The sequence below is a fragment of the Carcharhinus amblyrhynchos genome, chromosome 14 (genome assembly GCF_965287045.1).
Source record: "Carcharhinus amblyrhynchos chromosome 14, sCarAmb.v2.hapA, whole genome shotgun sequence".
NCBI lineage: Eukaryota > Metazoa > Chordata > Chondrichthyes > Carcharhiniformes > Carcharhinidae > Carcharhinus > Carcharhinus amblyrhynchos.
In genome coordinates, this window is record NC_137337.1 from 67824279 (window position 1) to 67850028 (window position 25750).

Genomic DNA, 25750 nt, shown 5'->3' on the forward strand with positions numbered 1-25750 from the left:
CAGCCTGGTAAATCTTCGCTGCAAACTCTCTATAGCAAGGACATGCTTCCTTAGATAAGGGCACCAAAACTACACGCTAATACTCCAAGTGTGGCCTGACCAAGGCCCTATACAATTGCAGCAAAACATCCCTATCCCTATACTCAAATCCTCTCTCTATGAAGGTGAACATACCATTTGCCTCCTTTTGCTGCCTGCTGTACCTGCATGCTTACTTCCAGCGACTGATGCACAAGGACTCCAAGGTCATGGCAGATGGTGGAATTTGAATTCAATAAAAAATATCTGGAAATGAAGAATTAAGGTGACCATGAAACCATTGTCGATTGTTGGAAAAACCCAACTGGTTCACTAATGTCCTTCAGGGGAGGAAATCCTCGTCCTTACCCGGTCTGGCCTACATGGGACTCCAGAGCCACAGCAATGTGGTTGACTCTCAACTGCCCTCTGAAATGGCTCAACAAACCACTCAGCCTGAAGGGCAACCTGGGATTGGCAATAAAGGCTGGCCAGCGAACGAATAAAAGAAATGTCTCTCAGATTCCATCTGGACCAGGCAATTGAGGACTGCCAACATTTTAGGTGCTTCCCCTTTAGTCCTAACCTAACCAATATAAGATCATAATAAGAGCAGGCCATTGGACCCTTTATGCCTGCTGCACCATTCTATAAGATAATGCCTGATCTGACTGTGGTCTCAACCCCACATTCCTGCCCGTCTCCTCGTCCACCCCAAACTTCAGATTCCTTCAGTTCCTGCACGATTAAAGATCTATCCAACTCAGCCTTAAACGTATTCAATGATCGGCCTCCACTGCTCTCTGTGGAAGAGAATTCCAAAGACTGATGAGGGCAGCATGGCAGCCCAGTTGTTAGCACTGCTGCCTCACCGCACCAGGGACCCAGTTGAATTCTGTCCTCAGGCCCCTGCCTGTGAAGAGTCAGCACATTCTCCCCGTGTCTGCGTGGGTTTCCTCCGGGTGCTCCGGTTTCCTTTCACACTCCAAAGATGGGTTAGGTTGATTAGTTATGATAAATTGTCCCTTAGTGTCAGGAGGATTTGTGGGCTAAATACAAAGGTTTACAGGAATAGGGCCAGGGTGGGATTATTGTCAACACAGGCTCGATGGGCCTAATGGCCTCCTTCTGCACTGTAGGGATTCTATGACCCTGGTGTCAGGGGATTAGCAGGGTAAATATGTGAGGTCATGGAAATAGGGCCTACGTGGGATTGTGGTCAGTGCAGATGGACTGAATGGCCTCCTTCACTGTAGGGATCCTATGGATTCTTCTACAATGACTCTTCGAGAAAGGAAATTTGTCCTCATTCCCATCATAAGTGGGAAACACCATATTTTTAAAACTGTGTCCAGTGGTTCAGGATGTTCGAGGGGAAACATGCCCTCAGCGTTTACCTCCCCCCCGCATCATCGCACTAGCTTCACTAACATCAAGCTGAATCTTCTGTGGCCCGCCCCTCTGCTCCTGTTCTATTATCTTAGAGCGGAGATTCACATTTCTCACCCAGACCTCCAACCCAGGTCTGCTGAGGAACAAGGAACAGAACTGTTCCTGGACCCCTTCCCTCCAAAGTGTAGGAATATCAAGAGAAATCAAACCATGCCACCCATTCTTGGCAGTGGCTGTTGTATTTTGGTGAAATGTCCCAAAATCACATTGGCAAGCAAGGTGTGATTACATTCTGCATTTTCTCATTTCCTTATTTCTCTATGAACGGTATGCTTTGTCTCTTTAGCGTGCAAGAAACAATACTTTTCACTGTATACTAGTTCATGTGACTAGTTCATGGGTTTCCTCTGGGTGCTCCGGTTTCCTCCTATAAGCCAAAGATGTGTGGGTTAGGTTGATTGGCTATGCTAAATTAAGAACATGAGAACATAAGAAATAGGAGCAGGAGTAGGCCATCTAGCCCTTCGAGCCTGCCCCGCCATTCAATAAAATCATGGCTGATCTGTCGTGGCTCCGTTCCACTTTCCCGCCTTCTCCCCATAACCCCTAATCCCCTTGCCTATCAAAAACCTATCTACCCGCGTCTTAAATATATTTAGTGAGGCAGCCTCCACCACTTCAACGGGCAGAGAATTCCAGAGATTCACTACCCTTTGAGTGAAGAAGTTCCTCCTCAACTCCGTACTAAACCGCCTCCCCTTTATCTTGAGGCTGTGCCCCCTAGTCCTACTGTCTTTTCTGAGCGGGAAGAGCCTCTCCACCTCCATTCTATCCATCCCATTCATCATCTTATACGTCTCAATGAGATCTCCCCTCATTCTTCTAAACTCTAACGAGTACAAGCCTAGTTTATTCAGCCTCTCCTCAAAGCTCAACCCCCTCGACTCCGGTAACAGCCTAGTGAACCTCCTCTGCACTCCCTCCAAGGCCAAAATATCCTTGCGTAAGTGCGTAAATTAACCCTTAATATCAGGGGGACTAATAGGGTAAATGTGCAGAGTTATAGGAATAGGGCCTGGGTGGGATTGTGGCTATTGCAGACTCAATGGGCCAAATGGCCTCCTTCTGCACTGGAGGGATTCAATGATTCTAACTCAGAGTTTTGGAGACTTGGTTCCAATCATAATTTCCCACTGGGAGTTGAATCTTCCTGGAAAATTCCCATGCAGTCCATGCATGGGTTTCCTAAGGGATCTCCTAATGCATTTTCTGACCCCCTCTGGAAGACTGAACATCTGGATTATCATCTCTCATTCTTCTAAACTCCAAGGGTTATGGATCCATCCTTTCCTCACAGGACAAACCCCTCATTCCCAAAATCAGCCTTGTGAACCTTCTCAGCCATGACCGTGATAATGGCACAGCAGGCTCAAAGGGCCAAAAAGCCTCCTCCTCCTCCGATCTTTCTGTGAACTGCTTCCAACGCAGGTATATCCCTCAGGTAAGGAGATCAAACCCATACACAGCTTACTACATATGGTCACACCAATGTCGTGTAGTCGTAGCAAGAATTCCCCATAATTATTCTCCACCCTCCCCCTCCCTTTGTAATTGAGGCCCATTTTCCACTGTCTGCTGCACCTCCACGCTAACCCTTTGTGATACATATTACTGCCTCCTCTCCACTAGTGAAAACAGATATTAAATACTCATTCAGTAGACCATTGACTTACTGCCTGCTCGGGGAGCACAGTGTTACACCATCAGCTGTGTGTGTGTGTGTGGGTTGGGTGGGGGTGGTGGTGAAGGAAGGACTGCAAGAGATGGATTTATTTACTTCCTTGTAAGAGTTATATAGCACCTTTCCTGACCTCAGGATGGCCAGAAGATCTTTCCAAGTCAATAAATAAAGTACTTTCAAATTGGAGTAAGTGTTGTAATGTAGGATGCCACATGGCTAGATAAAAACCAAAAATTCTATTTTAGCAATGTGGATAGGGAGTAATTATTCATCAGGGGAAAATTCCCCTAGGCTTCTTCAAAATAGAGTTGTGGAACTTTTATAGACCTGTAGAGGACCTTGGTTCTCCCTGGTTCTACCCCATTAGTGAGGTGGTGCTGCACTGCCATCTTAGCTGGAAGGAATGTCAGCCAAGGTTCTTACCTTGTGTTCAGGAAGTGTTTGCAAATCCACAACCTCCCACCTCAGACACCCCTATTTTTATTCATTCACCAGCTTTTGTTACCCATCCCTAGTAGCCCTTGTTCAGAGGGCAGTTGAGAGTCAACCACATTGCTGTGGCTCGGAGTCGCATGTAGGCCAAACCGGGTAAGGACGGCAGATATCCTTCCCTAAAAGACATTCGTGAACCAGGTGGCTTTTTCCGGACAATCAACAACGGGTCACAAGTAGATTCTTAATTCCAGATATTTTTTATTGAATTCAGATTCCACCGTCGGCTGTGGCGGGATTTGAATCCAGGTCCCCGGGGCGGCACGGCACGGTGGCACAGCGGTTAGCACTGCTGCCTCACAGCGCCAAGGACCTGGGTTCGATTCCTGGCTTGGGTCACCGTCTATGTGGAGTTTGCACATTCTCTCAGTGTCTGCATGGGTTTCCTCTGGGTGCTCCGGTTTCCTCCCACAGTCTGAAAGACGTGCTGGTTAGGTGCATTGGTCATGCTAAATTCTCCCTCAGTGTACCTGAACAGGCGCCGGCGTGTGGCAACTAGGGGACTTTTACAGTAACTTCATTGCAGTGTTAATATAAGCCTACTTGTGACACTAATAAATAAACTTATAAAAAAAACCAGAACATCAGTTGAGTTAATAGTCCAGCGATAATATCACTGGGCCATCGCCTCCTTTAATATTCTATTTTAGCAGGGGAGAATTCTCCGAGACTTCAAAAGGGCGTTGTGGAGCCTTGCATGCCCCTGAAGCGGACTTTGGTTTAAAATATTAGAAAGATGGCAACGCAGCACCACCTCAATAATGGAATATCAGCCAAGGTTCTGTCCTTGTGTTTGCGAGTCCAAAACCTCCCATCTCAGACACTCACGATGACTAACTGATGACTCAGTATCGACAGCTCACCGAGAAAACCCAAGTTGTTTACACCGAGATTCTAGCTCTGAAAATACATATTTTAATACACAGGTGAAACATCAAAAGTCGGAAGTGACAAAACACGACACTAATTCTAGACCGACTGTGCTAGAACGCAACAGGTCAGCGATCACACAGCGTAATAACCTTTACAAGAGACAAAATTGTTACAGCGCTCTGATAAAATACTTCAGAGCCAAAGTCCCGTGAATGTGTGTACTGGCGTTTTGTCAAAATTTCAAGTATTAGAGGGAAGATGCGATTTCTTTTCTTTCAGAACTGAAAGTTTTGGGAGTCTTTCTAACACACGTCACTGAGGCAAAGTACGTCCACGTATCACTCTGCGCAACCATGTTGCACAAGTGTCAGCTGAATAGAGGTGATGGGGAAATATCCCTGCTCTAACTGGGATTGATTTCAGTGTAGAATTTGTAGTGATATTCCACTATATGCTAGTGTTTGGTGGAAATACGACCCTGCATTTAATAGTTTGGCTACCAGTTTTTTTCTGTAGCTTACAGACTCTTAAAAAAAATAGACTCTGTGGACTGTTTGGTATAGTGTGCTGTTCATAAGGAAAACAAAATTGACTCTGTAGACTGGTGTACTGCGCTGCTCAAACGGACTGTTTACTGGGGGGTAAACTTTGTTGGAAAATATATTGTTTTCTGAACCCCGTCTTTTGGCTGACAAGATGGCATAATTAGGTATGTGTGATAGACTGCTCATCGCTAGGCATGTCATGCAAAACACATTTCCTGTTGCCTTTGCCCTGTGCATTCTGGGTTTTGCCCGCTGCCCTTTGCCCCCCTCTCACCATGAGTCAACCCAACTGCGGACTGTTTGGTGTAGCGTGCTGTTCAAAAGGGGAAAAAAAAATAGACTCTGTGGACTGTTTGGTGTAGTGTGCTGTTCAAAAGAGAAAAAAAATAGACTCTGTGGACTGTTTGGTGTAGCGTGCTGTTCAAAAGGGGAAAAAAAAATAGACTCTGTGGACTGTTTGGTGTAGCGTGCTGTTCAAAAGGGAAAAAAAAATAGACTCTGTGGACTGTTTGATGCTGCTCAAACGGACTGTTTACTGAGGGTAAACTTTGTTGGAAAATATATTTACGTTCATCTAAAGAGGGCGTTGATTTGATGTCCCTAGCGGAACACGCCCTCAGCACTACACTGCACACATCAGACCAGACTATGAGTTTGAGGCTCTGCACTGGGACTCGAACCCACAACCTTTGACTCGAAGTGCTTCCACCGAGCCGAGCCTGATATTGATGGCAGATTGATGAATTTGGATGGGGGAAAACAGGCAAAGAGGTTGTGCGGCTTGGGGGCAAAGGCAGATAATTGAGTTGGGATGTGCTGGAAGGGGCCATCGGTTAGTGATGTGGAGAATTTGGCCGTGAATTTAAATGCAGCCCGTTGTTTGGGGTGGGAAGGATTGATCCTTAAGACTCGTAGAGTGGGTTTGACAAAACAACACAGCCAGACGTTTGGGCCTCCTGATCACGATCCAGTTACCGATGCCACACCCACGCACCAATACACACGGACAGGCTTAGGTTCGGCTCTGAGTCGCTGCAGAGACAAACAGCCCATCAGCAGGTGCGGCGACCCCTGATAGCTAACTGGTGACAAGAGCTGGAGAGAGAAGGAAGAAAAATTTTAAAAATATATTATGGGAATAAGGAGGCTGTGAAACTACACTTCACGTTAGCCCTAATTCTTAATCATAGAATCCCTACAGTGCAGAAGGAAGCCATTCGGCCCATCGAGTCTGCACCGACCATAATCCCACTCCCTGACATTAAGGTCATTTTAGTGTGACCAACCCACCTAAGGCGCACGTCTTTGGGCTGTGGGAGGAAACGGGAGCACCCGGAGGAAACCCTCGCAGACACGGGGAGAACGTGCAGACTCCGCACAGACAGTGACCCAAGCCGGGAATTGAACCTGGGTCCTTGGCGCTGCGAGGCAGCAGCGCTAACCACTGTGCCACCGTGCCACCCTAATCGTCTCGGTAACTACGTGTTCACAGTCTTAATGAATATTATCCGTTGTGTGATATCTTTGAATCCAGCAGCAGGAATCGTGGATACTGTTTTGGGGGGCGGTGGGGGAGTGACGGATTGCTACCTTGTTAAACACCATTAGACTTTGTGGAAGAGATTGAAGCAGATTGCATCGATAAAGAACCCACGTAAAAAAATAAGATGGAGGGGGTCTTCAAGAAAACTGCAATTTTAGTCTGGATTAACCCTTTAGATGCCCTCAGCTTCACTGGAGGTGGAGGGAATGAATCTACAATTAAAGACATGTTCGGCAAGTGTCGTCTGGAAATGTTCTGGTGTTGGCCTCGTGATTGGCACCAAGCGTGCCTACCTGGTCTGTGTCGCTCCACCAGGTTACACAGACGCCAAACATCAATCCCTGATTTACAAGCATTGGGGTAAAAACAAGTTAAATCCCCAACAACTGATTCAGGTTTCGCAGAAGCCAACCTAGAGGAGATCCAGGATTGCACACATTCCATTGGGTGAATCCTCGGCCCAGATCACACATGGTGAGCCGCTGGAACCGGCTGATCACTTGGTCATTCCCAATCCAATGGGTCAGGGTTCAGGGAAGGAGGGAGAAGGTCAATGAGTAATGGGCAGAGAGAGGTCTTGCTTGATGAAGATGCAATGGCTGGAAGAATATCCCCGACCCCTGCACACACCCGGCCTGCGGTAGCTCCATTGTTTGTCCATTGCTATAGACGTTCTACATTCAAGGGTTGGGGGAGTGGTGGGGAGGAGAAAAGGGGGCGAGGGGGAAAGAAAGGCGGATGAGGAGGAAAGAAAGGGGGGTGAGGGGAAAGAAAGGGAGGGGTAAGGGGGAAAGAGTGAGAGCGAGTGAGAGAGGTGATGAAAGAGTGAGTGGGCAAGGGGGTGAGCGGAAAGAGAGAGAGCAGGGAAAAACAGACATGGAAGTGAATGTGGATGGGATGGACGGGGAGGGATAATGTGGAGGAAAAGAGTGGGAGAAGTGAAAATGATGGGAAAGCGATGAAAGAAATGAACAAAATCCTGGTTGATTTTGCTCTGGTGTGAACTCTGCCCAATCGTTCAGGAGGTTACTGGCGATAAAATAAAACTGACCAATCCATGAACAATTCATCCAATAGTCAGCAATTGTGGGCCAATGAGAAAGCTTGATTGAAACAAGCCCTGTTTGCACAGTTGCCGTGGCAACACGACGTGGAGATTGGTTCCTGGACCTGACAACTAGGCCGAAATTTGGCCAATCGCACGTGCAGTTGAGAGGCTAAGATAATGCACAAACCAATCAACTTTTGAACCCCAACCTTAATAAGCAGGTGTCACATCGCAAATGGGATTGTAAATCCAACTTCTTGGTCAAACACAGTGAAAGTGACTGTTCTCCATGGGTCAGAGGCAGAGATTCAGCAGTCCGGGGAGATACAGAGGAGAGACCAGGAACACTCTCGGTGCAATGAGCAAGGACACATCCAGGTGCGAGATCTGGATCTGCACCGGTGCAAACTGAACCAAAAAAAAAATCCGCCAACACGTCGTTGGAGCCTCATCTGCACAAAATCCAGGCACTCAAAAAACAAATTATATAATCTACAAACCTGCCAGCTCCTAGCCAGACCTCTCCCTCCCCCACCCACCCCCTCCCGCCCACCCACCCACAGTCTTAATAGGCGATGATTGGCTCCGCCTGCCTCAGATGGGTTTCGAATGCAAGGCCATCAGTCTCTTCGCTTCATCCGCTGAGTCGGTGGAACTGGGCGGGCTCACTTGCTGACGGTTCTCCTTCTTCATCTTCAGCAGGAAGTAAATCAGGATTGCGAGTACCGCGGCAATACAGATAGCCAGCACCACAGCTATGGCAATGTTAGCTAGAGAGAGAGACAGAGAGTGGGTCAGGTGAGGGGGGGAGAGAGAAAGATCTTTCACAACACACCCATTCTACAGCACACCCTCAATAATCCCTCCCCACCATAGAAATCATCGTTCTGCACGCATCACGGCTTGGTATGGCTCCTGCTCTGATCAAGACTGTAAGAAACTACAAAGGACCGTGAACATAGCCCAGTCTATCACGCAAACCAGCCTCCCGTCCATTTATTTATTTAATGTAAGCCTACGTGTGACACTAACATCACAATGACGTTACTGTTAAAATCACCACACTCCGGCACCTGTTTGGGTACACTGAGGGAGAATTTAGCATGGCCAATAACCAGCATATCTTTTGGATTGTGGGAGGAAACCAGAGCACCCGGAGGAAATCCACAGGGAGAACATGCAAACTCCAGACACTGACTCAAGCTGGGAAGTGAGCCTGGGTCCCTGGCGCTGTGAGGCAGCAGTGCTACCTGTGCCATTCTCCATATACGTTGACACTTCCCATTGCCTCAGAAAAGCAGGCAACATAATCAAGGAATCCATGTACCCCGGACATTCTCTCTTCCACTTTCTTCTATCAGGAAAAGGATACAAAAGTCTGAGGTCACATACCAACCAACTCATGAACAGCTTCTTCCCTGCTGCTGGCAGACTTTTGAATGGACCTACCTCGCATTAAGTTGATCTTTCTCTATACCATAGCTATGACTGTAACACTACATTCTGCACTCTCTCTTTTCCTTCTCTATGAACGGTATGCTTTGTCTCTTTAGTGCGCAAGAAACAATACTTTTCACTATATACTAATACAAGGTACAATTCCCGGCTTGGGTGACTGCGTGGAGTTTGCACGTTCTCCCTGTGGATTTCCTCCGGTTTCCTCCCACAGTCTAAAGATGTGCAGGTTAGGTTTGTTGGTCATGGTAAATTGACCCTTTGTGTTAGGGGGATTAGCAGGGTAAATATGTGGGGTTACAGGGATGGGGCTTCGATGGAATTGAGGTCAGTGCAGATTAGGTGGACTGATCGGCCTCCTTCTGCATTGTAGGGATTCTATGATTCACGTGACAATAATAAATCAAATCAAAATCCAAGTGTGGGTACAAAAAAAAATACAAAATCAAAGCAAATCCAAAGTGCTTTTACCAGCGCATTAAGGACAAAATAATAACACAAGCTTATCAGAGATGAACATAGAAATGTGTGCCTTGACGCTAAAGATGTGGGCAGCATTTCAATGAGTCTGCACGGGCTTCCTCCGGGTGCTCGGGTTTCCTCCCACAGACCGAAAGATGTGCTGGTTGGTACATTGGCCATGTTAAATTCTCCCTCAGTGTACCCGAACAGGCGCCGGAGTGTGGCAACTAGGGGATTTTCACAGTAACTTCATTGCAGTGTTAATGTATGCTTACTTGTGGCACTAATAAATAAACTGAAGAAACATTTCTTCTCCCCTATGTACTCTATGAACGTTGTGCTTTGCCTATATAAGGAACAATACTTTTCACCGTATACGTGTGACAATAATAAATCAAATCAAATACTATTCTCACCGCTAATCCCTCCCTTAAGCATTCATTAATTGCACTCTCAATGTTTCCTTTCCGTCCCCTCCCACAATCCCTCCCAGTCGTGGAATACTCACCGTTTGAAGAATTTCCTTGAGTTTGCCTTTCAAAAAGGCCTCGGGAGAAGACATCCTTACCTGAAAAAAAAGAGGAAAACAATGGAGTGAGGATGGAGTTGCCAACTCTGATTAAGTGTCTTCCTGGAGGTTTCATCACATGGACTTGTCTCCATCTACTCGTCGGTCCAACACTTCCATCCCTATTGATGCGCTGCCTTCTTACACCAATTGGAAAACAAAAAGGACTCTTTCCCCAACTGGACAATGCTTAACTGTCAGCTATACAGCCCCATTTTCAGCACTCTTATAGCTGAAATGTTCAAACAAGATGACAAAAAATATTCATCTTTTTCACCACCCCAATGATTTTCTTTTCCCAGGGTGGCGCTCGGCAGTGTCCTGGAGGTCGACGTCCAATTCCTGGAGAATCCAGGCTGATCCTGGAGGGTTGTCAACCCTAAACTAAGGTCGGAACACCCGTTCTCCAACACCCCCTCACTCCCCCCAGCCCCAGCCGGGGGGTATGAACATATAATGCGCTGGGACTTTTTTTCCCTAGAGCGTAGGGGGATGAGGATTGATCTTATAGAGGTTTATAAAACCACAAGGGGCGTAGATAAAGGGAATAGCCAAGGTCTTTTCCCCACGATTGGGGAATCCAAAACTAGAGGGCGTAGGTTCGAAGTGAGAGGGGTAATTTTCACATAGAGAGTGAAACCATCTCCATAAACTTTTCCCCAGCCCTGGAAGAGTCTGGGAGGTCTGCCCTCCTCCAACTCTGCCTCTTTTGCTGCAGTGTATAATGGCTACTGGAGCCTTCAGTTGCTGAGTCCCTTTGCTCCGAAATTCCTGTCTCTAACTCTCCTTACTGCTTTAAGACGCTCCTTAAAGCTGGCCCGTCCAGCCAAACTTTTGGTCTCTTGCCCTAATATCGCCAAGTGGCACAATACCTATATGGTACGGTGTTAACCTTTGAATGATAATGCTTCTGTGAAGCAGCTTGGAAAGTTTTGCTACATTAAAGTTGCTACATAAATATGGTAGAATTCTTCAATGAGATGGAGAGTGACACAGTTATGTTTGAGGCTAGGGTCCTGAACTTAAGGAAAGCTAACTTCGATGGTATGAGATGTGCATTGGCTAGGATAAGCTGGCAAAGGATACTTAAGGAGTTGACAGTGGATGGCAGACATTTAAAGGACACAGAGGAACTTCAACATCTGTACATTCCCATCTGGCATAAGAGCAAAATGGGGAAGGTGGCTCATCCGTGGCTAACAAGGGAAATCAGGGATTGTGTTCAGGCCAAAGAGGAGGCAGATAAATTAGCCCAAAAAAGCAGCAAACCCGAGGACTGGAAGAAATTTAAAATCCAGCGGAGGAGGACAAAGGGAAAAACAGAATACAAGGGTAGGCTTACAGAAAACATAAAAAAACTGACTGCAAAATCTTCTACAGATATGAGAAAGGAAAAACACTGGTGAAAACAAATGTAGGTCCCTTACAGTTAGAATCAGGTGAATTTATAATGGGCAAAGGGATGGCAGAACCAGCTGAACAAATACTTTGGATCTGTCTTCACTAAGGAGGGCACAAATAACCTTGAGGAAATATGAGGAAACAGAGCATTTAGCATGAAGGAGGAAATGAAAGAATTCCTTATTAGTCAGGAAATTATACTGGGGAAAGTGCTGGGATTAAAACGCAATAAGTCCCCAGAGCCTGATGCTCTGTGTCTCAGTGTACTCAAGGAAGTGGCACTAGAAATAGTAGACTCATTGGTGATCATTTTCCAGCATTCTATAGACTCTGGAAGAGTTCCAATGGATTGGAGGGTAGCTAATGTGACCCCACTGTTTTAAAAAAAAGGAGGGAGAGACAGCAAACAGGGAATTATAGACCAGTTAGCCTGACATCAGTGGTGGAGAAAATGCTGGAGTCAATTATTAAGGATGTAATAACTGAGCATTTGGGAAGCAGTGGCAGGATCAGTCCAGGTCAGTATGGATTCACTAAAGGGAAATCATGCTTGACAAATCCGGACTTTTTTGAGGATGTGACCAGTAGAATGGACAGGGGTGAACCAGTGGATGTTGTGTATCTGGACTTTCAAAAGGCTTTTGACAAGGTCTCACACAAGATAATGGTGAGCAAGAATAAAGCTCATAGTATTGGGGGATAATGTACTGATGTGGATAGAGAATTAATTGACACCTAGGAAGCAGAGAGTGAGAACAAATGGGTCCTTTTCAGAGTGGCAGGCAGTGACTAGTGGGGTACTGCAGGGTTTAGTGCCGGGACCCCTGCTATTCACAATATACATTAATGATTTGGACAACGAAATTGAACGCAATGTCTTCAAATTTGCAGATGACACTAAGCAATGTGTGCTGTAAGGAGGATGCGAAGAGGCTTCAGGGTGACTTGGACAGGCTGGCTGAGTGGGAAAATACTTGGCAAATACAATAATAACGTGAATAAATGTGAAGTTATCCATTTTGGTGGCAAAATCAGGAAGGAAGATTATTATTCGATTGGTGGCAGTTTAGGGAAAGGGGAAATGCAACGTGATCTGGGTGTCATGGTGAAACAGTCGCTGAAGGTCTGCATGCAGGTAGAGCAGACAGTGAGGAAAGTTAATGGCATGCTGGCCTTCACAGCAAGAGGATTTGAGTACAGGAGTAAGGATGTCTTGCTGCAGCTATACAGGGCCATGGTGAGGCCATATTTTGAGTAGTGTGTGCAGTTTTGGTCTCCTAGTCTGAGGTAGGACATTCTTGCTGCTGAGGGAGTTCAGCAAAGGTTCACCAGACTGATTCCTGGAATGGTAGGACTGACATATGAAGAGAGACTGGATCAACTGGGCTTGTATTCACTGGAATTTAGAAGAATGAGAGGGGATCTCACAGGAACGTACAAAATCCTGGTGGGACTGGACAGGCTGGATGCAGGAAGAATGGTCCCGATGTTGGGGAAGTCCAGAACTAGGGGTTACAGTCTAAGAGTAAGGGATAAGCCATTCAGGAACGCCCCTTCGCCCCGGAAAAGGCAACATTATTTTTCTATTTGAAATTACTCCCAACTTCCACTCTCCCATTTGACTACCCCAAGGACCATGAGGTAAGCTGTTCAGGATTTTGTTTCTCCTGAAGTAGTTCAGCAGCCTCTGGAGTTGCCAATGAGCACCTGAATAGTGGAATCGAGCCATTAATATACATGGCAAAAAATTGAAGTCTCATTGCTAACCCCTATGGCACAGTACTCATCACATCCTGTCAGCCAGAAAGAGACCCATTTATGCCAACTCTGTTTCCTATTAACTAGACAATCTTCAATCCATGCCAATGTGTTAGGAGTAACACCATGAGCTTTTATTTTGGCAATAACCTTTGATGTGGGTCCTTCTCTGGAAATCTAAGTGCAGTACATCCACTAGTTCCCCTTTATCCACAGAACATATGACTCCTTCAAAGAATTCCAACAAAACTGGCTGAACATGTTACCCTGCCTGATTGTCTCGAGTGTTTCCAAGTGTCCTGCTATAACTTGTTTAATAATGGCTTTTAACATTTTCTCTACGACAGATGTTGAGATGATGTGGAGATGTTGGTGTTGGACTGGGGTAAGCACAGTAAGAAGTCTCACAACACCAGGTTAAAGCCCAACAGGTTTATTTAGAATCACGAGCTTGCGGAGTGCTGCTCCTTCATCAGGAGAGTCTGAAGGAGCAGTGCTCCGAAAGCTCGGAATCCAAATAAACCCGTTGGACTTTAACCTGGTGTTGTGAGACTTCTTAGATGATTGCTTGTCGTTTCCCGCCTTCAGTCTCCACCCCTTTTAGAATAATGCAAGGAGAACGAATAAAAAAAATTTGATTTAATTGGGTTCAGGTCCCAAGAGAAGGTTGTACATAGCTAACTGTGTTTTTTAAAAATGTTTTTAACTCCATTCTTAAAGTTGCAAAGCTAATTCCACTTAGAAAGGAAACCAGAACTAGAGGACACAGCCTCAAAATAAGGTGGGGGGAGTGCAGTTTAGAACAGGGTTGAGGAGGAACTTCTTCTCTCAAAGGATGGTGAATCTCTGGAATTCTCTGCCCATTGGAGTGGTGGAGGCTACCTCGTTGAATATGTTTAAGTCACGTGTAGATAGATTTCTGATAGATAAGGGAATTAAGGGTTATGGGGAGAAAACGGGAAAGTGGAACTGATCCACTTCAGATCAGCCATGATCTTATTGAATGGCGGGGCAGGCTCGTAGGGCTAGATGGCCGACTCCTGCTCCTATTTCTTATGTTCAGTGTTCAGAGTGGACCAGGCGGATCAGAATCTATTCCTTGCTCGTTGAAAGAACCAACTCAAAAGTCCAATGGAATCCAATGCATGGTTCCCACAGAGCGATAAACAAGATCCAAGTTGACAAGATAAGACATTGAACCCCATCTTGGGTTTGATCCGGACAATGCCTGTTCCGTCTATAAAAGAGCAGCAGTTAACGTGGTCATACCTGTCACACCTTTGCAGGCTTTCATACATTCGTCCTCTGTCTCAAATCGGTTCTCGTTGCCGTCACAGCCCCCATAGGTGAAGCGCTCACAAGACCTGCTGTAGGGATTGTAGTAGAAACGGCTGAAGTCAGCCCGACAGCGACCAGTGACAGGCGGGTACGTACAGCGAGCTGGGAGAGGGAGACAGTGACAGCGTGGGTTAACTCTCCAAAAACTCTGGTCGCAGCTTGTCCAGAGGAACCGTACGCTCAGAATATAACCCGAGACATCGAGCATCTCATTCAATCATTGACACAGAGACAGAGAGAGAGGTGCGTACAGTAGAGGGGGCAGGGACTCACGCAGGCACATGGGCACAAGAGAAATAGGACTTGGACCAGTCGGACAGACTGACCAGTTTCTATGCTGCATTTTCCAGAGGGACACCAATTGTGCCTACATGGAAGTGTTACAGGACACCCCTCCCCACCGATACTCCAGCCAGTAGCTGGCCAGGATACCCAACCTTGTGACACATTACCTTCCCACGCCAATTGGAAAGCAGAACTCTCATTACCCAATTGGGTGATGTTTGACTGCCAGTCAAAGCAGTCTTTATGTTTTGTCCATTTTCAATAGTTTTATATCTGATAAAGAGAAATGTTCAACAAAAAAAGGGCAAAGAACAAATCTTCTTTAATCTCTTCACACTTTTTCTCCAGGAGACTGATCTAGAGATTTTTAAAGTTTATTTATTAGTCACAAGTAAGGCTTACATTAACATTAATGAAGTTACTGTGAAAATCCCCTAGTCACCACACTCCAGCGCCTGTTCGGGTACATTGAGGGTGAATTTAGCATGGCCAATCCATGTCTTTCGGAGCGGGGAGGGAAGGTTGGCCATCTTTCACAGGGACAGCAGCCCACCTCCCTCGGGATTGCAACTGGGAGCTCCTGCAAAACGGCCTTGGCGGGATGGCCCCTAGATTGTTCCAGATTATCGTCCACACACCCCAACATCCAGCCCACGGAGTCCGGCGGATCCTCCATTGAAAAGTTTACCTTTTTCCTTTGGGATGTCAATGTCCAGCAGCTGGTCAAACTGATTACTTACTGAAAAACACAAGTCAAAGGGACAGTCGGTTACAACAAACCTCTTTCCATCCTCCTCTCACACCGCTGAACGTGAAGCAACGGCAAGGGCAACAGAGGCTTGGGGCTCAGGATAACCCAAAGCAGATCCCATTTACAGCAGATTAAGAGAGGCAGAAAGTGGAGGAATATAGACACCGCATAGGTGGGACGGTGGTTAGCACTGCTGCCTCACAGCACCAGGGACCCAGGTTCGATTCCCAGCTTGGGTCACTGTCTGTGTGGAGTTTGCATGTTCTCCCAGTGTCTGTGTGGGTTTTCTCTGGGTGCTCTGTTTTCCAAAGATGTGCAGGTTATGTGGGTTGGCCATGCTAAATTGCCATGTAGTGTTGGGGGATTAGTGGGGTAAATATATAGGGTTATGGGGACAGGGCCCGAGTGGGATTGTGGTCAGTACAGACTCGATGGGCCGAATGGCTTTCCCCTGCACTGTAGGGATTCTGTGATTCTTCGTTGATTCTAAGCCGAACCCTTTCTGGGCTGGGTACAAATCAACCCAAACTGCTGTGTAAATATCTTCACCTTCCAGAGCATGTGTTACACATTGGGTGCACAGGCCCTCAGGTTTTGGAACCCTACAGTGCAGAAGGAAGCCATTCAGCCCATCTACTCTGCACCGATTCTCCGACAGAGCATCTTGACCAGGCCCTATCCCCATAACCCCACACATTTACCCCACTAAGTACCCCTGTACCACACATCTTGGGACACTAAGGGGCAATTGTGCGTGGCCAATCCACCTAACCTGCACAACTTTGGACTGTAGGAGGAAACTGGAGCACCCGGAGGAATCCCACGCAGACACGGGGAGGATGTGCACAAGGAGGCGGGAATAAGAGGGCAGCTCTATCAAAGAGCTGGCACAGGGACGATGGGTAGAATGGTCTTCTTTGGCGCAGTGTGCTTCCAGGTGGAGAAAGAGCAGGGAAATAGCAAGCTGAAAGTCCGTTTGATGAGCCAGCAGCGATGGGTGGTCTCCGTCTGCGTGCAAACGCTCTCAGTATCTCTAGGCCGGTCTAAGATGGAACGGTGGATAGAGGGGTTGGGGGGTTGATGGGGAGGAGGCATGCGCCAGAAGATAGGTTACTCCCCCATCCTTGCCCGTGAGCTCCAAGGCGAGGGAGGGCCGTACTCACAGTGTTTGCAGCTGGCCTCATCCGATGCATCAGCGCAATGGGGAATTTCGTCACATTCCAGGTTGCCATCGATGCAGCACTTGTCATCGCAGGCAAACTGCTGTTCCGTACAGGCCCCTATGCAGACTGCAAGTGAACAGGCAAGAGTGAGGGTGAGAGACAGGCAGCGAATGGCAGGGATTCCAATACTTGCTCAATCACTGCAAAACCGGCAGAGGGGCCACAGACATACCGAGGCTGTGTCTCCGAGGGAAAGCGCAAACTGCTCTCTCCTTGCCTTACATCATTCATTAGGGACATCCTCAACTCAGTGATCGGCCTGAGGAATCTCTTCTTCTGAGTCGACAGTGATGATAATTTACTGGATTATTACGATGCGGGTTAACCGCATTCTAACCAGTTCATTATTTTACACAGATTGGAGGTGAGGCTACTGACTCTGGGTATGTTATAATCAGCAGAATCTCATCGCCACCCAGTAGCCATACTTCCAGGAGCAATGGGGGACAAATTACTGGTTCCCCCATGCTCCCCCACCTCCCATAGCCCCTGTCGTCCGCACCCCCATCCAGTGACCCCTGTCCTCCTCCAACCCACTACATTTCCCCTCCCCAACCTCTGCACCCTAAGCCCCCAACCCACCCCACAGACTTCTCCCACCCCCTCCCCTCAGCCAACCCACAGTCTTATCCACTTCGACCAAAAAAAAACCCTCAAAAATGTTTTTTTTGCCTGTAGGCGATAGGAGGGGGGAGGGCAGGGCTTAAATCTCCCGAATGCTGGCTGAGAGCAGCAGAGGGTGCCATTGCGCATGTGCCGGCCTCTAGCAGGAGAGGCCTGTCACTCAGCCTCCGCTGATCTCAGCCAGCCTCCACTGTTAACCACAGCACCACCCCCCACCCAGCTACTACGGGGGTCCGCAGCTTATCATGACCCTCCCCAACCCCCCTCCAATGGAAGTAAGTTGCTTCCCACTGACTGGCCATCTCTGTTTGGCCCAGCTCCCAGCGTGCAATTTCTCTGCTTACAGTGTGAGGAATAGGGGAGGGGCGGGGCAGGGGGCGGGTCATATACTCACGTGGCAAGCCTGATCTGCCCGAAGACTTCACATCAGCTGGAAGAAATGAAAAAAAAATGTCAGTCAGATTCCTCTTTGTAGGAAGGTTGGCCTTCACCCGCCATTGCGATGCTGTCGAAGGCGGCACAACCTCCTACGTAACTGTTGCGGCGCAGAAGGAGGCCATTCGGCCCATCACGTCCGCACTGGCTCTCCAAACGAGCGTCATGACTTAGTGCCATTCTCCTGCCATTTCCCTGCACATTGTTTCTATTCAAATAGCCACCTCTTGAACGCCTCCATTGAAGCTGCCTCCATCACACCCCGCCAGACCCCAACCACTCGCTCCGAAAGAAAAACACTTTTCTCGCAAGCCTGTGGCAAGTTGTCGGGGGGGGGTCTGCGATGCAGTGCGCTCTTGGTGAAGGTCTGTCACACAGCTGCAACTCCAGTCACGTGAGCTGCCTACATTAACTGGAAGCTGACCTGGCTTCATGTTTTAGAAGGGACCTTACGCGAGGATAGGACTAGCTGCTCCTCACTACACCAGCAAGTTCCCAGTCAGGGCCTCTCCACAACTCTGAATACTTGCAGGCTGACGACGAGATAACTCAGGCCAGAATGTAATGCTGCCGCAGTGTAGCCAAGTGATGGCATAAGTGGCAGTTTGCCATGTTTTTATACACCTGACGAAGAAACAGAAAGCTAGCGGCGTTTACTACCAAGTAAACCTGTTGGACTTTAATCTGATGTTGTGAGACTTCTTAATGCTGCCTCACAACACCAGGGACCCGGGTTCAATTCCGCCCTCGGGTCACTGTCCGTGTGGAGTTTGCACATTCTCCTCATAGTTTCCTCCAGGTTTTCTCCCATAGTCCAAAGATGTGCGGGTTAGATGCATTGGCCATGCTAAATCGCCCCTTAGTGTCAGGGGCACTAGCTAGGGTAAATGCACGGGGATAGGATCTGGGTGGGATTACGGCTGGTACGTACTCAATGGGCCGAACGGTCTCCATCTATACTGTAGAATCCGACGTCACTCCAACTTTCCAAACCCCAAGGCGCCTCGTGGGGCTATTCAACTGTGAGGGCGTCACAGCTGCACCCCAACCCCTCCACCAGCCCAAACTCTCCCTTATCTAACATTCCACAAAAGCATTCTTGCCGGCAATGGACACAAAAGCGGGAAGAACTGGATGATATTCGTTCACCCACCCAACCCCAAGCACGTTGCGAGAGAAATCCCACTCCTGACGTGGATTTTAACGGGGGGAGGCGGGTTAGGTGTATTGGCCATGCTGAGTTACCCCTTACTGTCAGGGGGATTAGCAGGGTAAACGCATGGGATTACGGGGGGCAGGGGTCTGGGTGGGGTTGTGGTCGGTGCAGACTTGATGGGCTGAATGGCCTCCTTCTGCACTCGTAGGGATTCTATTCTGTGGAATCGCCGGACTCCCTCGAGTCCTGCGTTCCCCCTTCACAATCACATTCCGAATCCACCCCTCCGAGCACGCACAGCCCCTCCCCCCCCCCCACCCAGGTGAGGCGCGCGCCTGCTTCGCTCACACTAAGGCAACGCCCACTGACCTTTGGCCCCTCCGCAGGCCTGCTGACATTCCTTCTCGTCCACGTAGTTGTTCTTGTTGCCCTTGCAGCCGCCGTAGATGAACTTCTCACAGGTCCCCAGTTCGGCTGCGTAACGCCAGCGTGGGAAGGACCCCCGGCAAGGCCCCACCTTTCTGTCCGCCATGCAGTGTTCTAGAAAAAAGAAGCAGCAAAGGTTAAAATCGTCAGGGAAACCGGATGGTGGGGGGGGGGGGAACGGCACAGAAACTTTCATCCCAGTCAGTCCACGCTGGTGTTTATGCTCCACTTGAGCCTCCTAGAGGAATCCCTACAATGCAGGAGGCCATTCGGCCCATTGCGTCTGCACTAACCACAATCTTCCAACCTTTTCCCACCAGAAATGACCCTCAGAACCCACTAGCCCCTTCTCCTTTCAATGCCCATCTTAAAACGCGTCTATTCACTTCAACCCCTCTCTGTGGGAGCACGTCCCACATTCGCGCCACTCTCTGGAGTGAAGGTGTTTCTCCTGAATTCTCAATTGGATTTCTTGGTGACAATCATATGTTGGCGGCCTCTGGTTGGGATCTCCCCTAAAAGAGGAAACTTTTTTTATTCGTTCGTGGGACATGGGCATCGCTGGCTGGCCAGCATTTATTGCCCGTCCCTAGTTGCAGTTGGAGGGCAAGTTAAGAGTCAACCATATTGCTCCTGGAGTCACATGTAGGCCAGACTGGGTAAGGACGGCAGATTTCCTTCCCTCAAGGACATTAGTGAACCAGATGGGTTTTTCCGACAATGGTTTCATGGTCATCAGTAGATTCTTAATTCCAGAAATTTTTTATTGAATTCAAATTCCACCATCAGACATGGCGGGATTCGAACCCGGGTCCCCAGAGCATTAGCTGGGTTTCTGGATCAATAGCCTAGTGATAATACCACTAGACCATTGTTTCCCCTCATTCTGTGTCCAACATCATTCTGTATCCACTCTTATCAAAATCTTTCATAAGTTTTACAGACCTCGATTAGGTTACTCCCTCGGCCTTCACTATCAAAGAGAAACTAGGCCCAGCTTGTCAACCCTTTCCAGATGGGTCTTCCCTCTGGATCTCCATCCTCCCCAGTGCTCCAGTGTGATCAAACTAAGGCTCAATAATTAGCAGTTACTTCTCTCCTTTTCAATTCTATCCCTCTAGAAATAAAAGCCTCATAATTTTTTAATGGTCTCACTGACCCATGCTGCATGGATTGTTGGATTGGACTTATGACACTGGTTTTGACTGCCCCATGTAGTGGAAATATCTTCTCCACACCAAGCCTATCAAGCCTTCTCATAAATTGTCAAGACCTCGGTAAGATCACCTCTCTTTTCCAGAGAAAAGAACCTCAGCCTGCTTCTCGGCCCATTTAGCCTGCACCGATTATTTTACTCAGGCCCTCTCCTCCACCCTATCCCTGTAACCCCACACATTTCCCATGGTTAATCCCTCTAACATCTTTGGTCACCAAGCGAGAATTTAGCATGGCTGATCCATCTGACTTGCACATCTTTGGACACTAAGGGACAATATAGCATGACCGGCCCACCTAACCTGCACATCTTTGGAGGGTGGGAAGAAACTGGAGCACCCGGAGTAAACCCACGCAGACACGGGGAGAATGTGCAGATTCCACACAGACAGTGAATCAAGCCAGGAATCGAACCCAGGCGCTGAGAGGCAGCAGCGCTAACCACTGTGCCCTCTAATCCTAGAGCAGTCCAATCAAGTTTAACACAACTTCTTTGCTTCTCCATTAGGACAAAGACTATTTTGGAAGAAATGGATCAATTCGGAACACACTCAAGGTGGAAAACGCACTCACCCTTCGACTGATCAGGCGAGAGGACAGTGATGGTCATGTTGTCCGTGGTCTTCTGTCCGGCTGTATCCATCACTGTCAGCTGAAAGACATAAGTTCCCACCTGCAAGTTCGACACCACCTTCTCATCCTGATGTTTTGTATCCTGAGGAGAGAGAGAGAGAGAACTGAGCCAACACGTTTTGTACAACCTCATTCCTCAGAGTTGGGAAACAATTTGCATTGCCTCATTCCCCTGTGGGATGTGGGTGTTGCTGGCAGGACTAGTAGTTGTTGCCCGTCCTTGAACCGAGTGTCCTGCTTGGCCATTTCAGAGGGCAGTTGAGACTTAACCACATGGCCCTGGAGTCACATGTTGGCCAGGCTGGGTAAAGACGGCAGATTTCCTTCCTTCAAGGACATTTGTGAACCAGATGAGTTTTCGTGACAGTTTTGTGGCTACCATCAACAATTCCTTTCAACTGAAGGTGAATGCCATCAGCTGCCATGGGTGGGATTTGAATCCGTGTTTCCAGAGTATTAGCCTAAGCTTCTGGGTTGCCAATCGGGTGAGATTACCATTATATCACCATCTGTCCAGAATCGTAGAATCACTACAGTGCAGAAGGAGACCATTCGGCCCACTGAGCTTGCACCAACAGCAATCCCACCCAGGGCCTATCCCCATAACCCCATGTATTCACCCTACTAATCCCCCTGACAATTTAGCATGGTCGATCAACCCAACCCGCACATCTTTGGACTACGAGAAGAAACCCACGCAGACATGGGGAGAATGTGCAAACTCCACACAAACAGTGACCCAAGGCCGAATTGATCCCTGGATCCCTGGCACTGTGAGGCAGCAGCGCTGACCACCGTGCCACCCAAAAAAAGATGTTTTTGGGGGAAAAAAATATTTTATGCGCGGAGAGAAGGGGGTGGATGGTTCCTTTAAGAAATAGATTTCTAATCATCGATTGGCAGCACAGACCTTGAGCACTGTTAAAAAGTAAAGAGACATACCATCAAATCTTTTCATCTTGTACTCATCAGGACAGATTCACGAGAATACCAGATCTCAAAAGGAACAACAGATTTGGTATGCTTGAAAATTGATTCTGAGAAGTGCAAGATGTAAAACTTCAACAAGATGTCTCTTTTGCTCAAGTAGGTTTCTTTGAAAGACTAAATTTTTTTCTTGCGTTGGCTAAAATGGTTTAAAACCCTTCATAACTGAAGGAGAAAATAGGGAGTTGAACTTCTGGGATAGTGGAGTGTGGAGGGAGGGAGAGAGAGAAATAAATGGAAGATCCAAGAAATCTCAACTCTCATTTGAATTTTTAGAACAGTGTCCAGATCAAGTTATTAAACTCTCAATTTCCGATCTGTATCTGGCTGGTGACCTTTAGATCATAGAATCCCACAATGCAGAAGGAGGCTCATTGACCCTGCACCAACCACAATCCCACCCAGGCCCGAGCCCCACAACACCATGCATTTACCCTAGCTAGCCTCCTCACACTAAGGGTCAATTTAGCACGGCCAATCCACCTAACGTGCACATCTTTGGACTGTGGGAGGAAACCGGAGCACCCGGAGGAAACCCACACAGACACGGGGAGAATGTGCAAACTCCACACAGACAGTGACCCGAGACCGGGAATCGAACCTGGGTCCGTGGCATTGTGAGGCAGCAGTGCTAACTGTTGTGCCACCCAGGGCAAACGGACAAGCAAGAAGATTTGAGTTAAGAAGTTTCGTTTAGAATGTCAGTAACTATATTCGCTGCACTTTGATATAACTGATTAAGATAGGATATAGTTATTAGTATTATTTATAGGGAGATGGTGGCAAGGTGGTAACGTCCCTGGGCTCGTAATCCAGAGGCCCATGTTAATTCTCTAGAACACGGTATCAAATCTCACCAAAGCAAAATTTAAACTCAATCAATAATCTGGAATTAAAAGCAAGTCTCGGTGGTTGAGCTACAAGGAGAGGCTGAATAAACTAGGCTTGTACTCGTTAGAGTTTAGAAGAATGAGGGGAGATCTCATTGAGACGTATAAGATGATGAATGGGATGGATAGGATAGAGGTGGAGAGACTCTTCCCGCTCAGAAAGGACAGTAGGACTAGGGGGCACAGCCTCAAGATAAAGGGGGGGCGGTTTAGAATGGAGTTGAGGAGGAACTTCTTCACTCAAAGGGTGGTGAATCTCTGGAATTCTCTGCCCGTTGAGGTGGTGGAGGCTGCCTCGCTAAATATTTTTAAGACGCGGGTTGATGGGTTTTTGATAAGCGAGGGGATTAAGGGTTATGGGGAGAGGGCAGGAATGTGGAACTGAGACACGACAGATCAGCCACGATCTTATTGAATGGCGGGGCAGGCTCGAAGGGCTAGATGGCCTACTCCTGCTCCTATTTCTTATGTTCTTATGTTCTTAATGGTGACCATGACAACCATTATCAATTGTCAGAAAAACCCATCTGGTTCACTAATAGCTTTTAGGGGAGGAAATCGGCCGTCCTTATCTGGTCTGGCCTACGTGTGACTCCCAGACTCACAGTGATGTGGTTGACTCTCAGCTGCCCTCTGAAATGGCCCAGCAATTCTCTCAGTTCAAGGGCAATTAAGGCTGGGCAAAAGGTACTGGCCCAGCCAGCTATGCCCACATCCCATGAAAGAGTAAAGAAAAAAAACTAGTACTCATGTTTTTGGATTTTATAGGAAGATCCTTTGATTATACCAGCAATTTCACTTTTAGTAAATAGCAGGCTTTTCAGATTAAAAAATAATGAAGGTGGACACAGTGGCCTAGTGGTATTTTGAGGACTAGTAATCCAGGGTAATGCTCTGGGGGCCCGGGTTCGAATCCCGCCACAGCTGATGGTGAAATTTGATTTCAACAAAAAAAAATCTGGAATTAGAAGTCTATTGATGACTGTGAAACCATTATCGATTGACAGAAAAAACCCATCTGGTTCACTGATGTCCTTCAGGCTTTTCTCTCTTGTCCGCACTCATTTTCCCCTCTTTCTGGATCTACCCAAATCCAAATTGTTTTGTTGCTTAGTTGAGCTTTGAAAGATGATTTTCGCCATCATGTTATGGGCTCAAAATGTAAATGTCCCACCGTGAGCTCTCCGCAGCCTATCCCTGTACCTCCCTGCAGTCCTACAGCCCTCTGCCTTCCTCCCAATATCTGGCTCCTCATCCGTCCCCTGCGTCCTTCATCCTACCATTCAGCTGCTGGGATCTTTAGCTGTGGAATTCCCTGACTAAATCTCTCCACCTCTCCATCTACAATGCCTCCCTCAAGATGCTCGCTAAAACCTTTTCCTTTGATCAATTCTTTGGTCTCCCATCCTGTGTGATTGAGTTTAGGCTGCTCGCTGCTATGAAGTGGAGGTTGATCCCCTTTCTGAGAGCTAATACCTAACCACTCAAAGAGGAGTGCCTCACCTCATGATCTGTTAAAGTGAGTGTAAGAAGTGATAATGTCTGCACTTCAGCAAATTTTAGTGGTTAAATCAAAATAACCACCCAGACACGCTCTGTAAAATTAACAAATAACAATTTATTTATCTAACTAACAGTAAACCGGTTAACTAAACTACTAACCAACCAAACATAACACTATTCTAATGGAACGCCCTTTAGATTGACGTGTCTGAGGCGGAAAAGAAATTAGAGACTTTGTAGCATCAGAACATCCTGTGGTATTTTACAGCCAATGACACTCTTTTGAAATGTTTCAGTGCTGTTACATAGAAAACATGCACAGTAAGATCCCACACCAGCAATGAGGTAATGACGAGATAGCCGGTTCTGATGATGTTGGTCAAGGGCCGAATGTTGGCCAGGGCATCACCAAAACCCCATGTTCTTCTTTGACGAGTGCAGTGGGGTCTCATGTCCACTTAAGAGGACAGATGGAATCTTGGTTAGCACCTCAAGGAAAAGACGTTACCTCAAGTGTGTCACGTGTGGTCAATCCTATTCCAGCGAGTAAATTTGTTCACCTGACGAAGGGGCACACCCCGAAAGCTTGCCAGTTTACTAACAAATAAATTGGTTGGACTTTAACCTGGTGTTGTCAGACTTCTTACTGTGTCACATGTAGGCCAGACCAGAGAAAGACGGCAGATTTCCTTCCCTAAAGGACATTAGTGAACCAGATGGGTTTTTCCGACAATGGTTTCTATGTTCATCAGTAGAGCTCTAATTCCATACTTCTACTGAATTCAAATTTCACCATCTACTGTGGTGGGATTATGAATCTTGCTCTGGGTCTCTGGATTACTAATCCACTGACAATACCGCTATGCCACTGCCTCCCCTTGAGATTAAGCCGTGATAGCTATAGTAGCCGAATGGCCATAATGGTCTTATCTTAAAGGGCACTTTATCCTTGAGGGAGTCATGAGGGGGCACGGGTTAACTTTTCAAC

General features: G+C 47.4%; 1 protein-coding gene across 1 annotated transcript in view; it reads right to left on the bottom strand.

Moving 5' to 3' along the window:
• Window positions 1-8210: 8210 nt before the first annotated feature.
• LOC145352759 (kunitz-type protease inhibitor 1-like) overlaps window positions 8211-25750 on the bottom strand; it is a 62009-nt gene continuing 44469 nt past the window's right edge. Inside the window, exons 3-10 of the mRNA XM_080203036.1 lie at window positions 21323-21464; window positions 19478-19648; window positions 17912-17947; window positions 16834-16959; window positions 15608-15658; window positions 14566-14736; window positions 10078-10137; window positions 8211-8422 (exon numbers count right to left, since the gene is read on the bottom strand). Coding sequence (XP_080059162.1) covers window positions 8247-8422; window positions 10078-10137; window positions 14566-14736; window positions 15608-15658; window positions 16834-16959; window positions 17912-17947; window positions 19478-19648; window positions 21323-21464 — 933 coding nt within the window. The 3' untranslated portion in view covers window positions 8211-8246. The remainder of the gene's footprint in view (window positions 8423-10077; window positions 10138-14565; window positions 14737-15607; window positions 15659-16833; window positions 16960-17911; window positions 17948-19477; window positions 19649-21322; window positions 21465-25750) is intronic.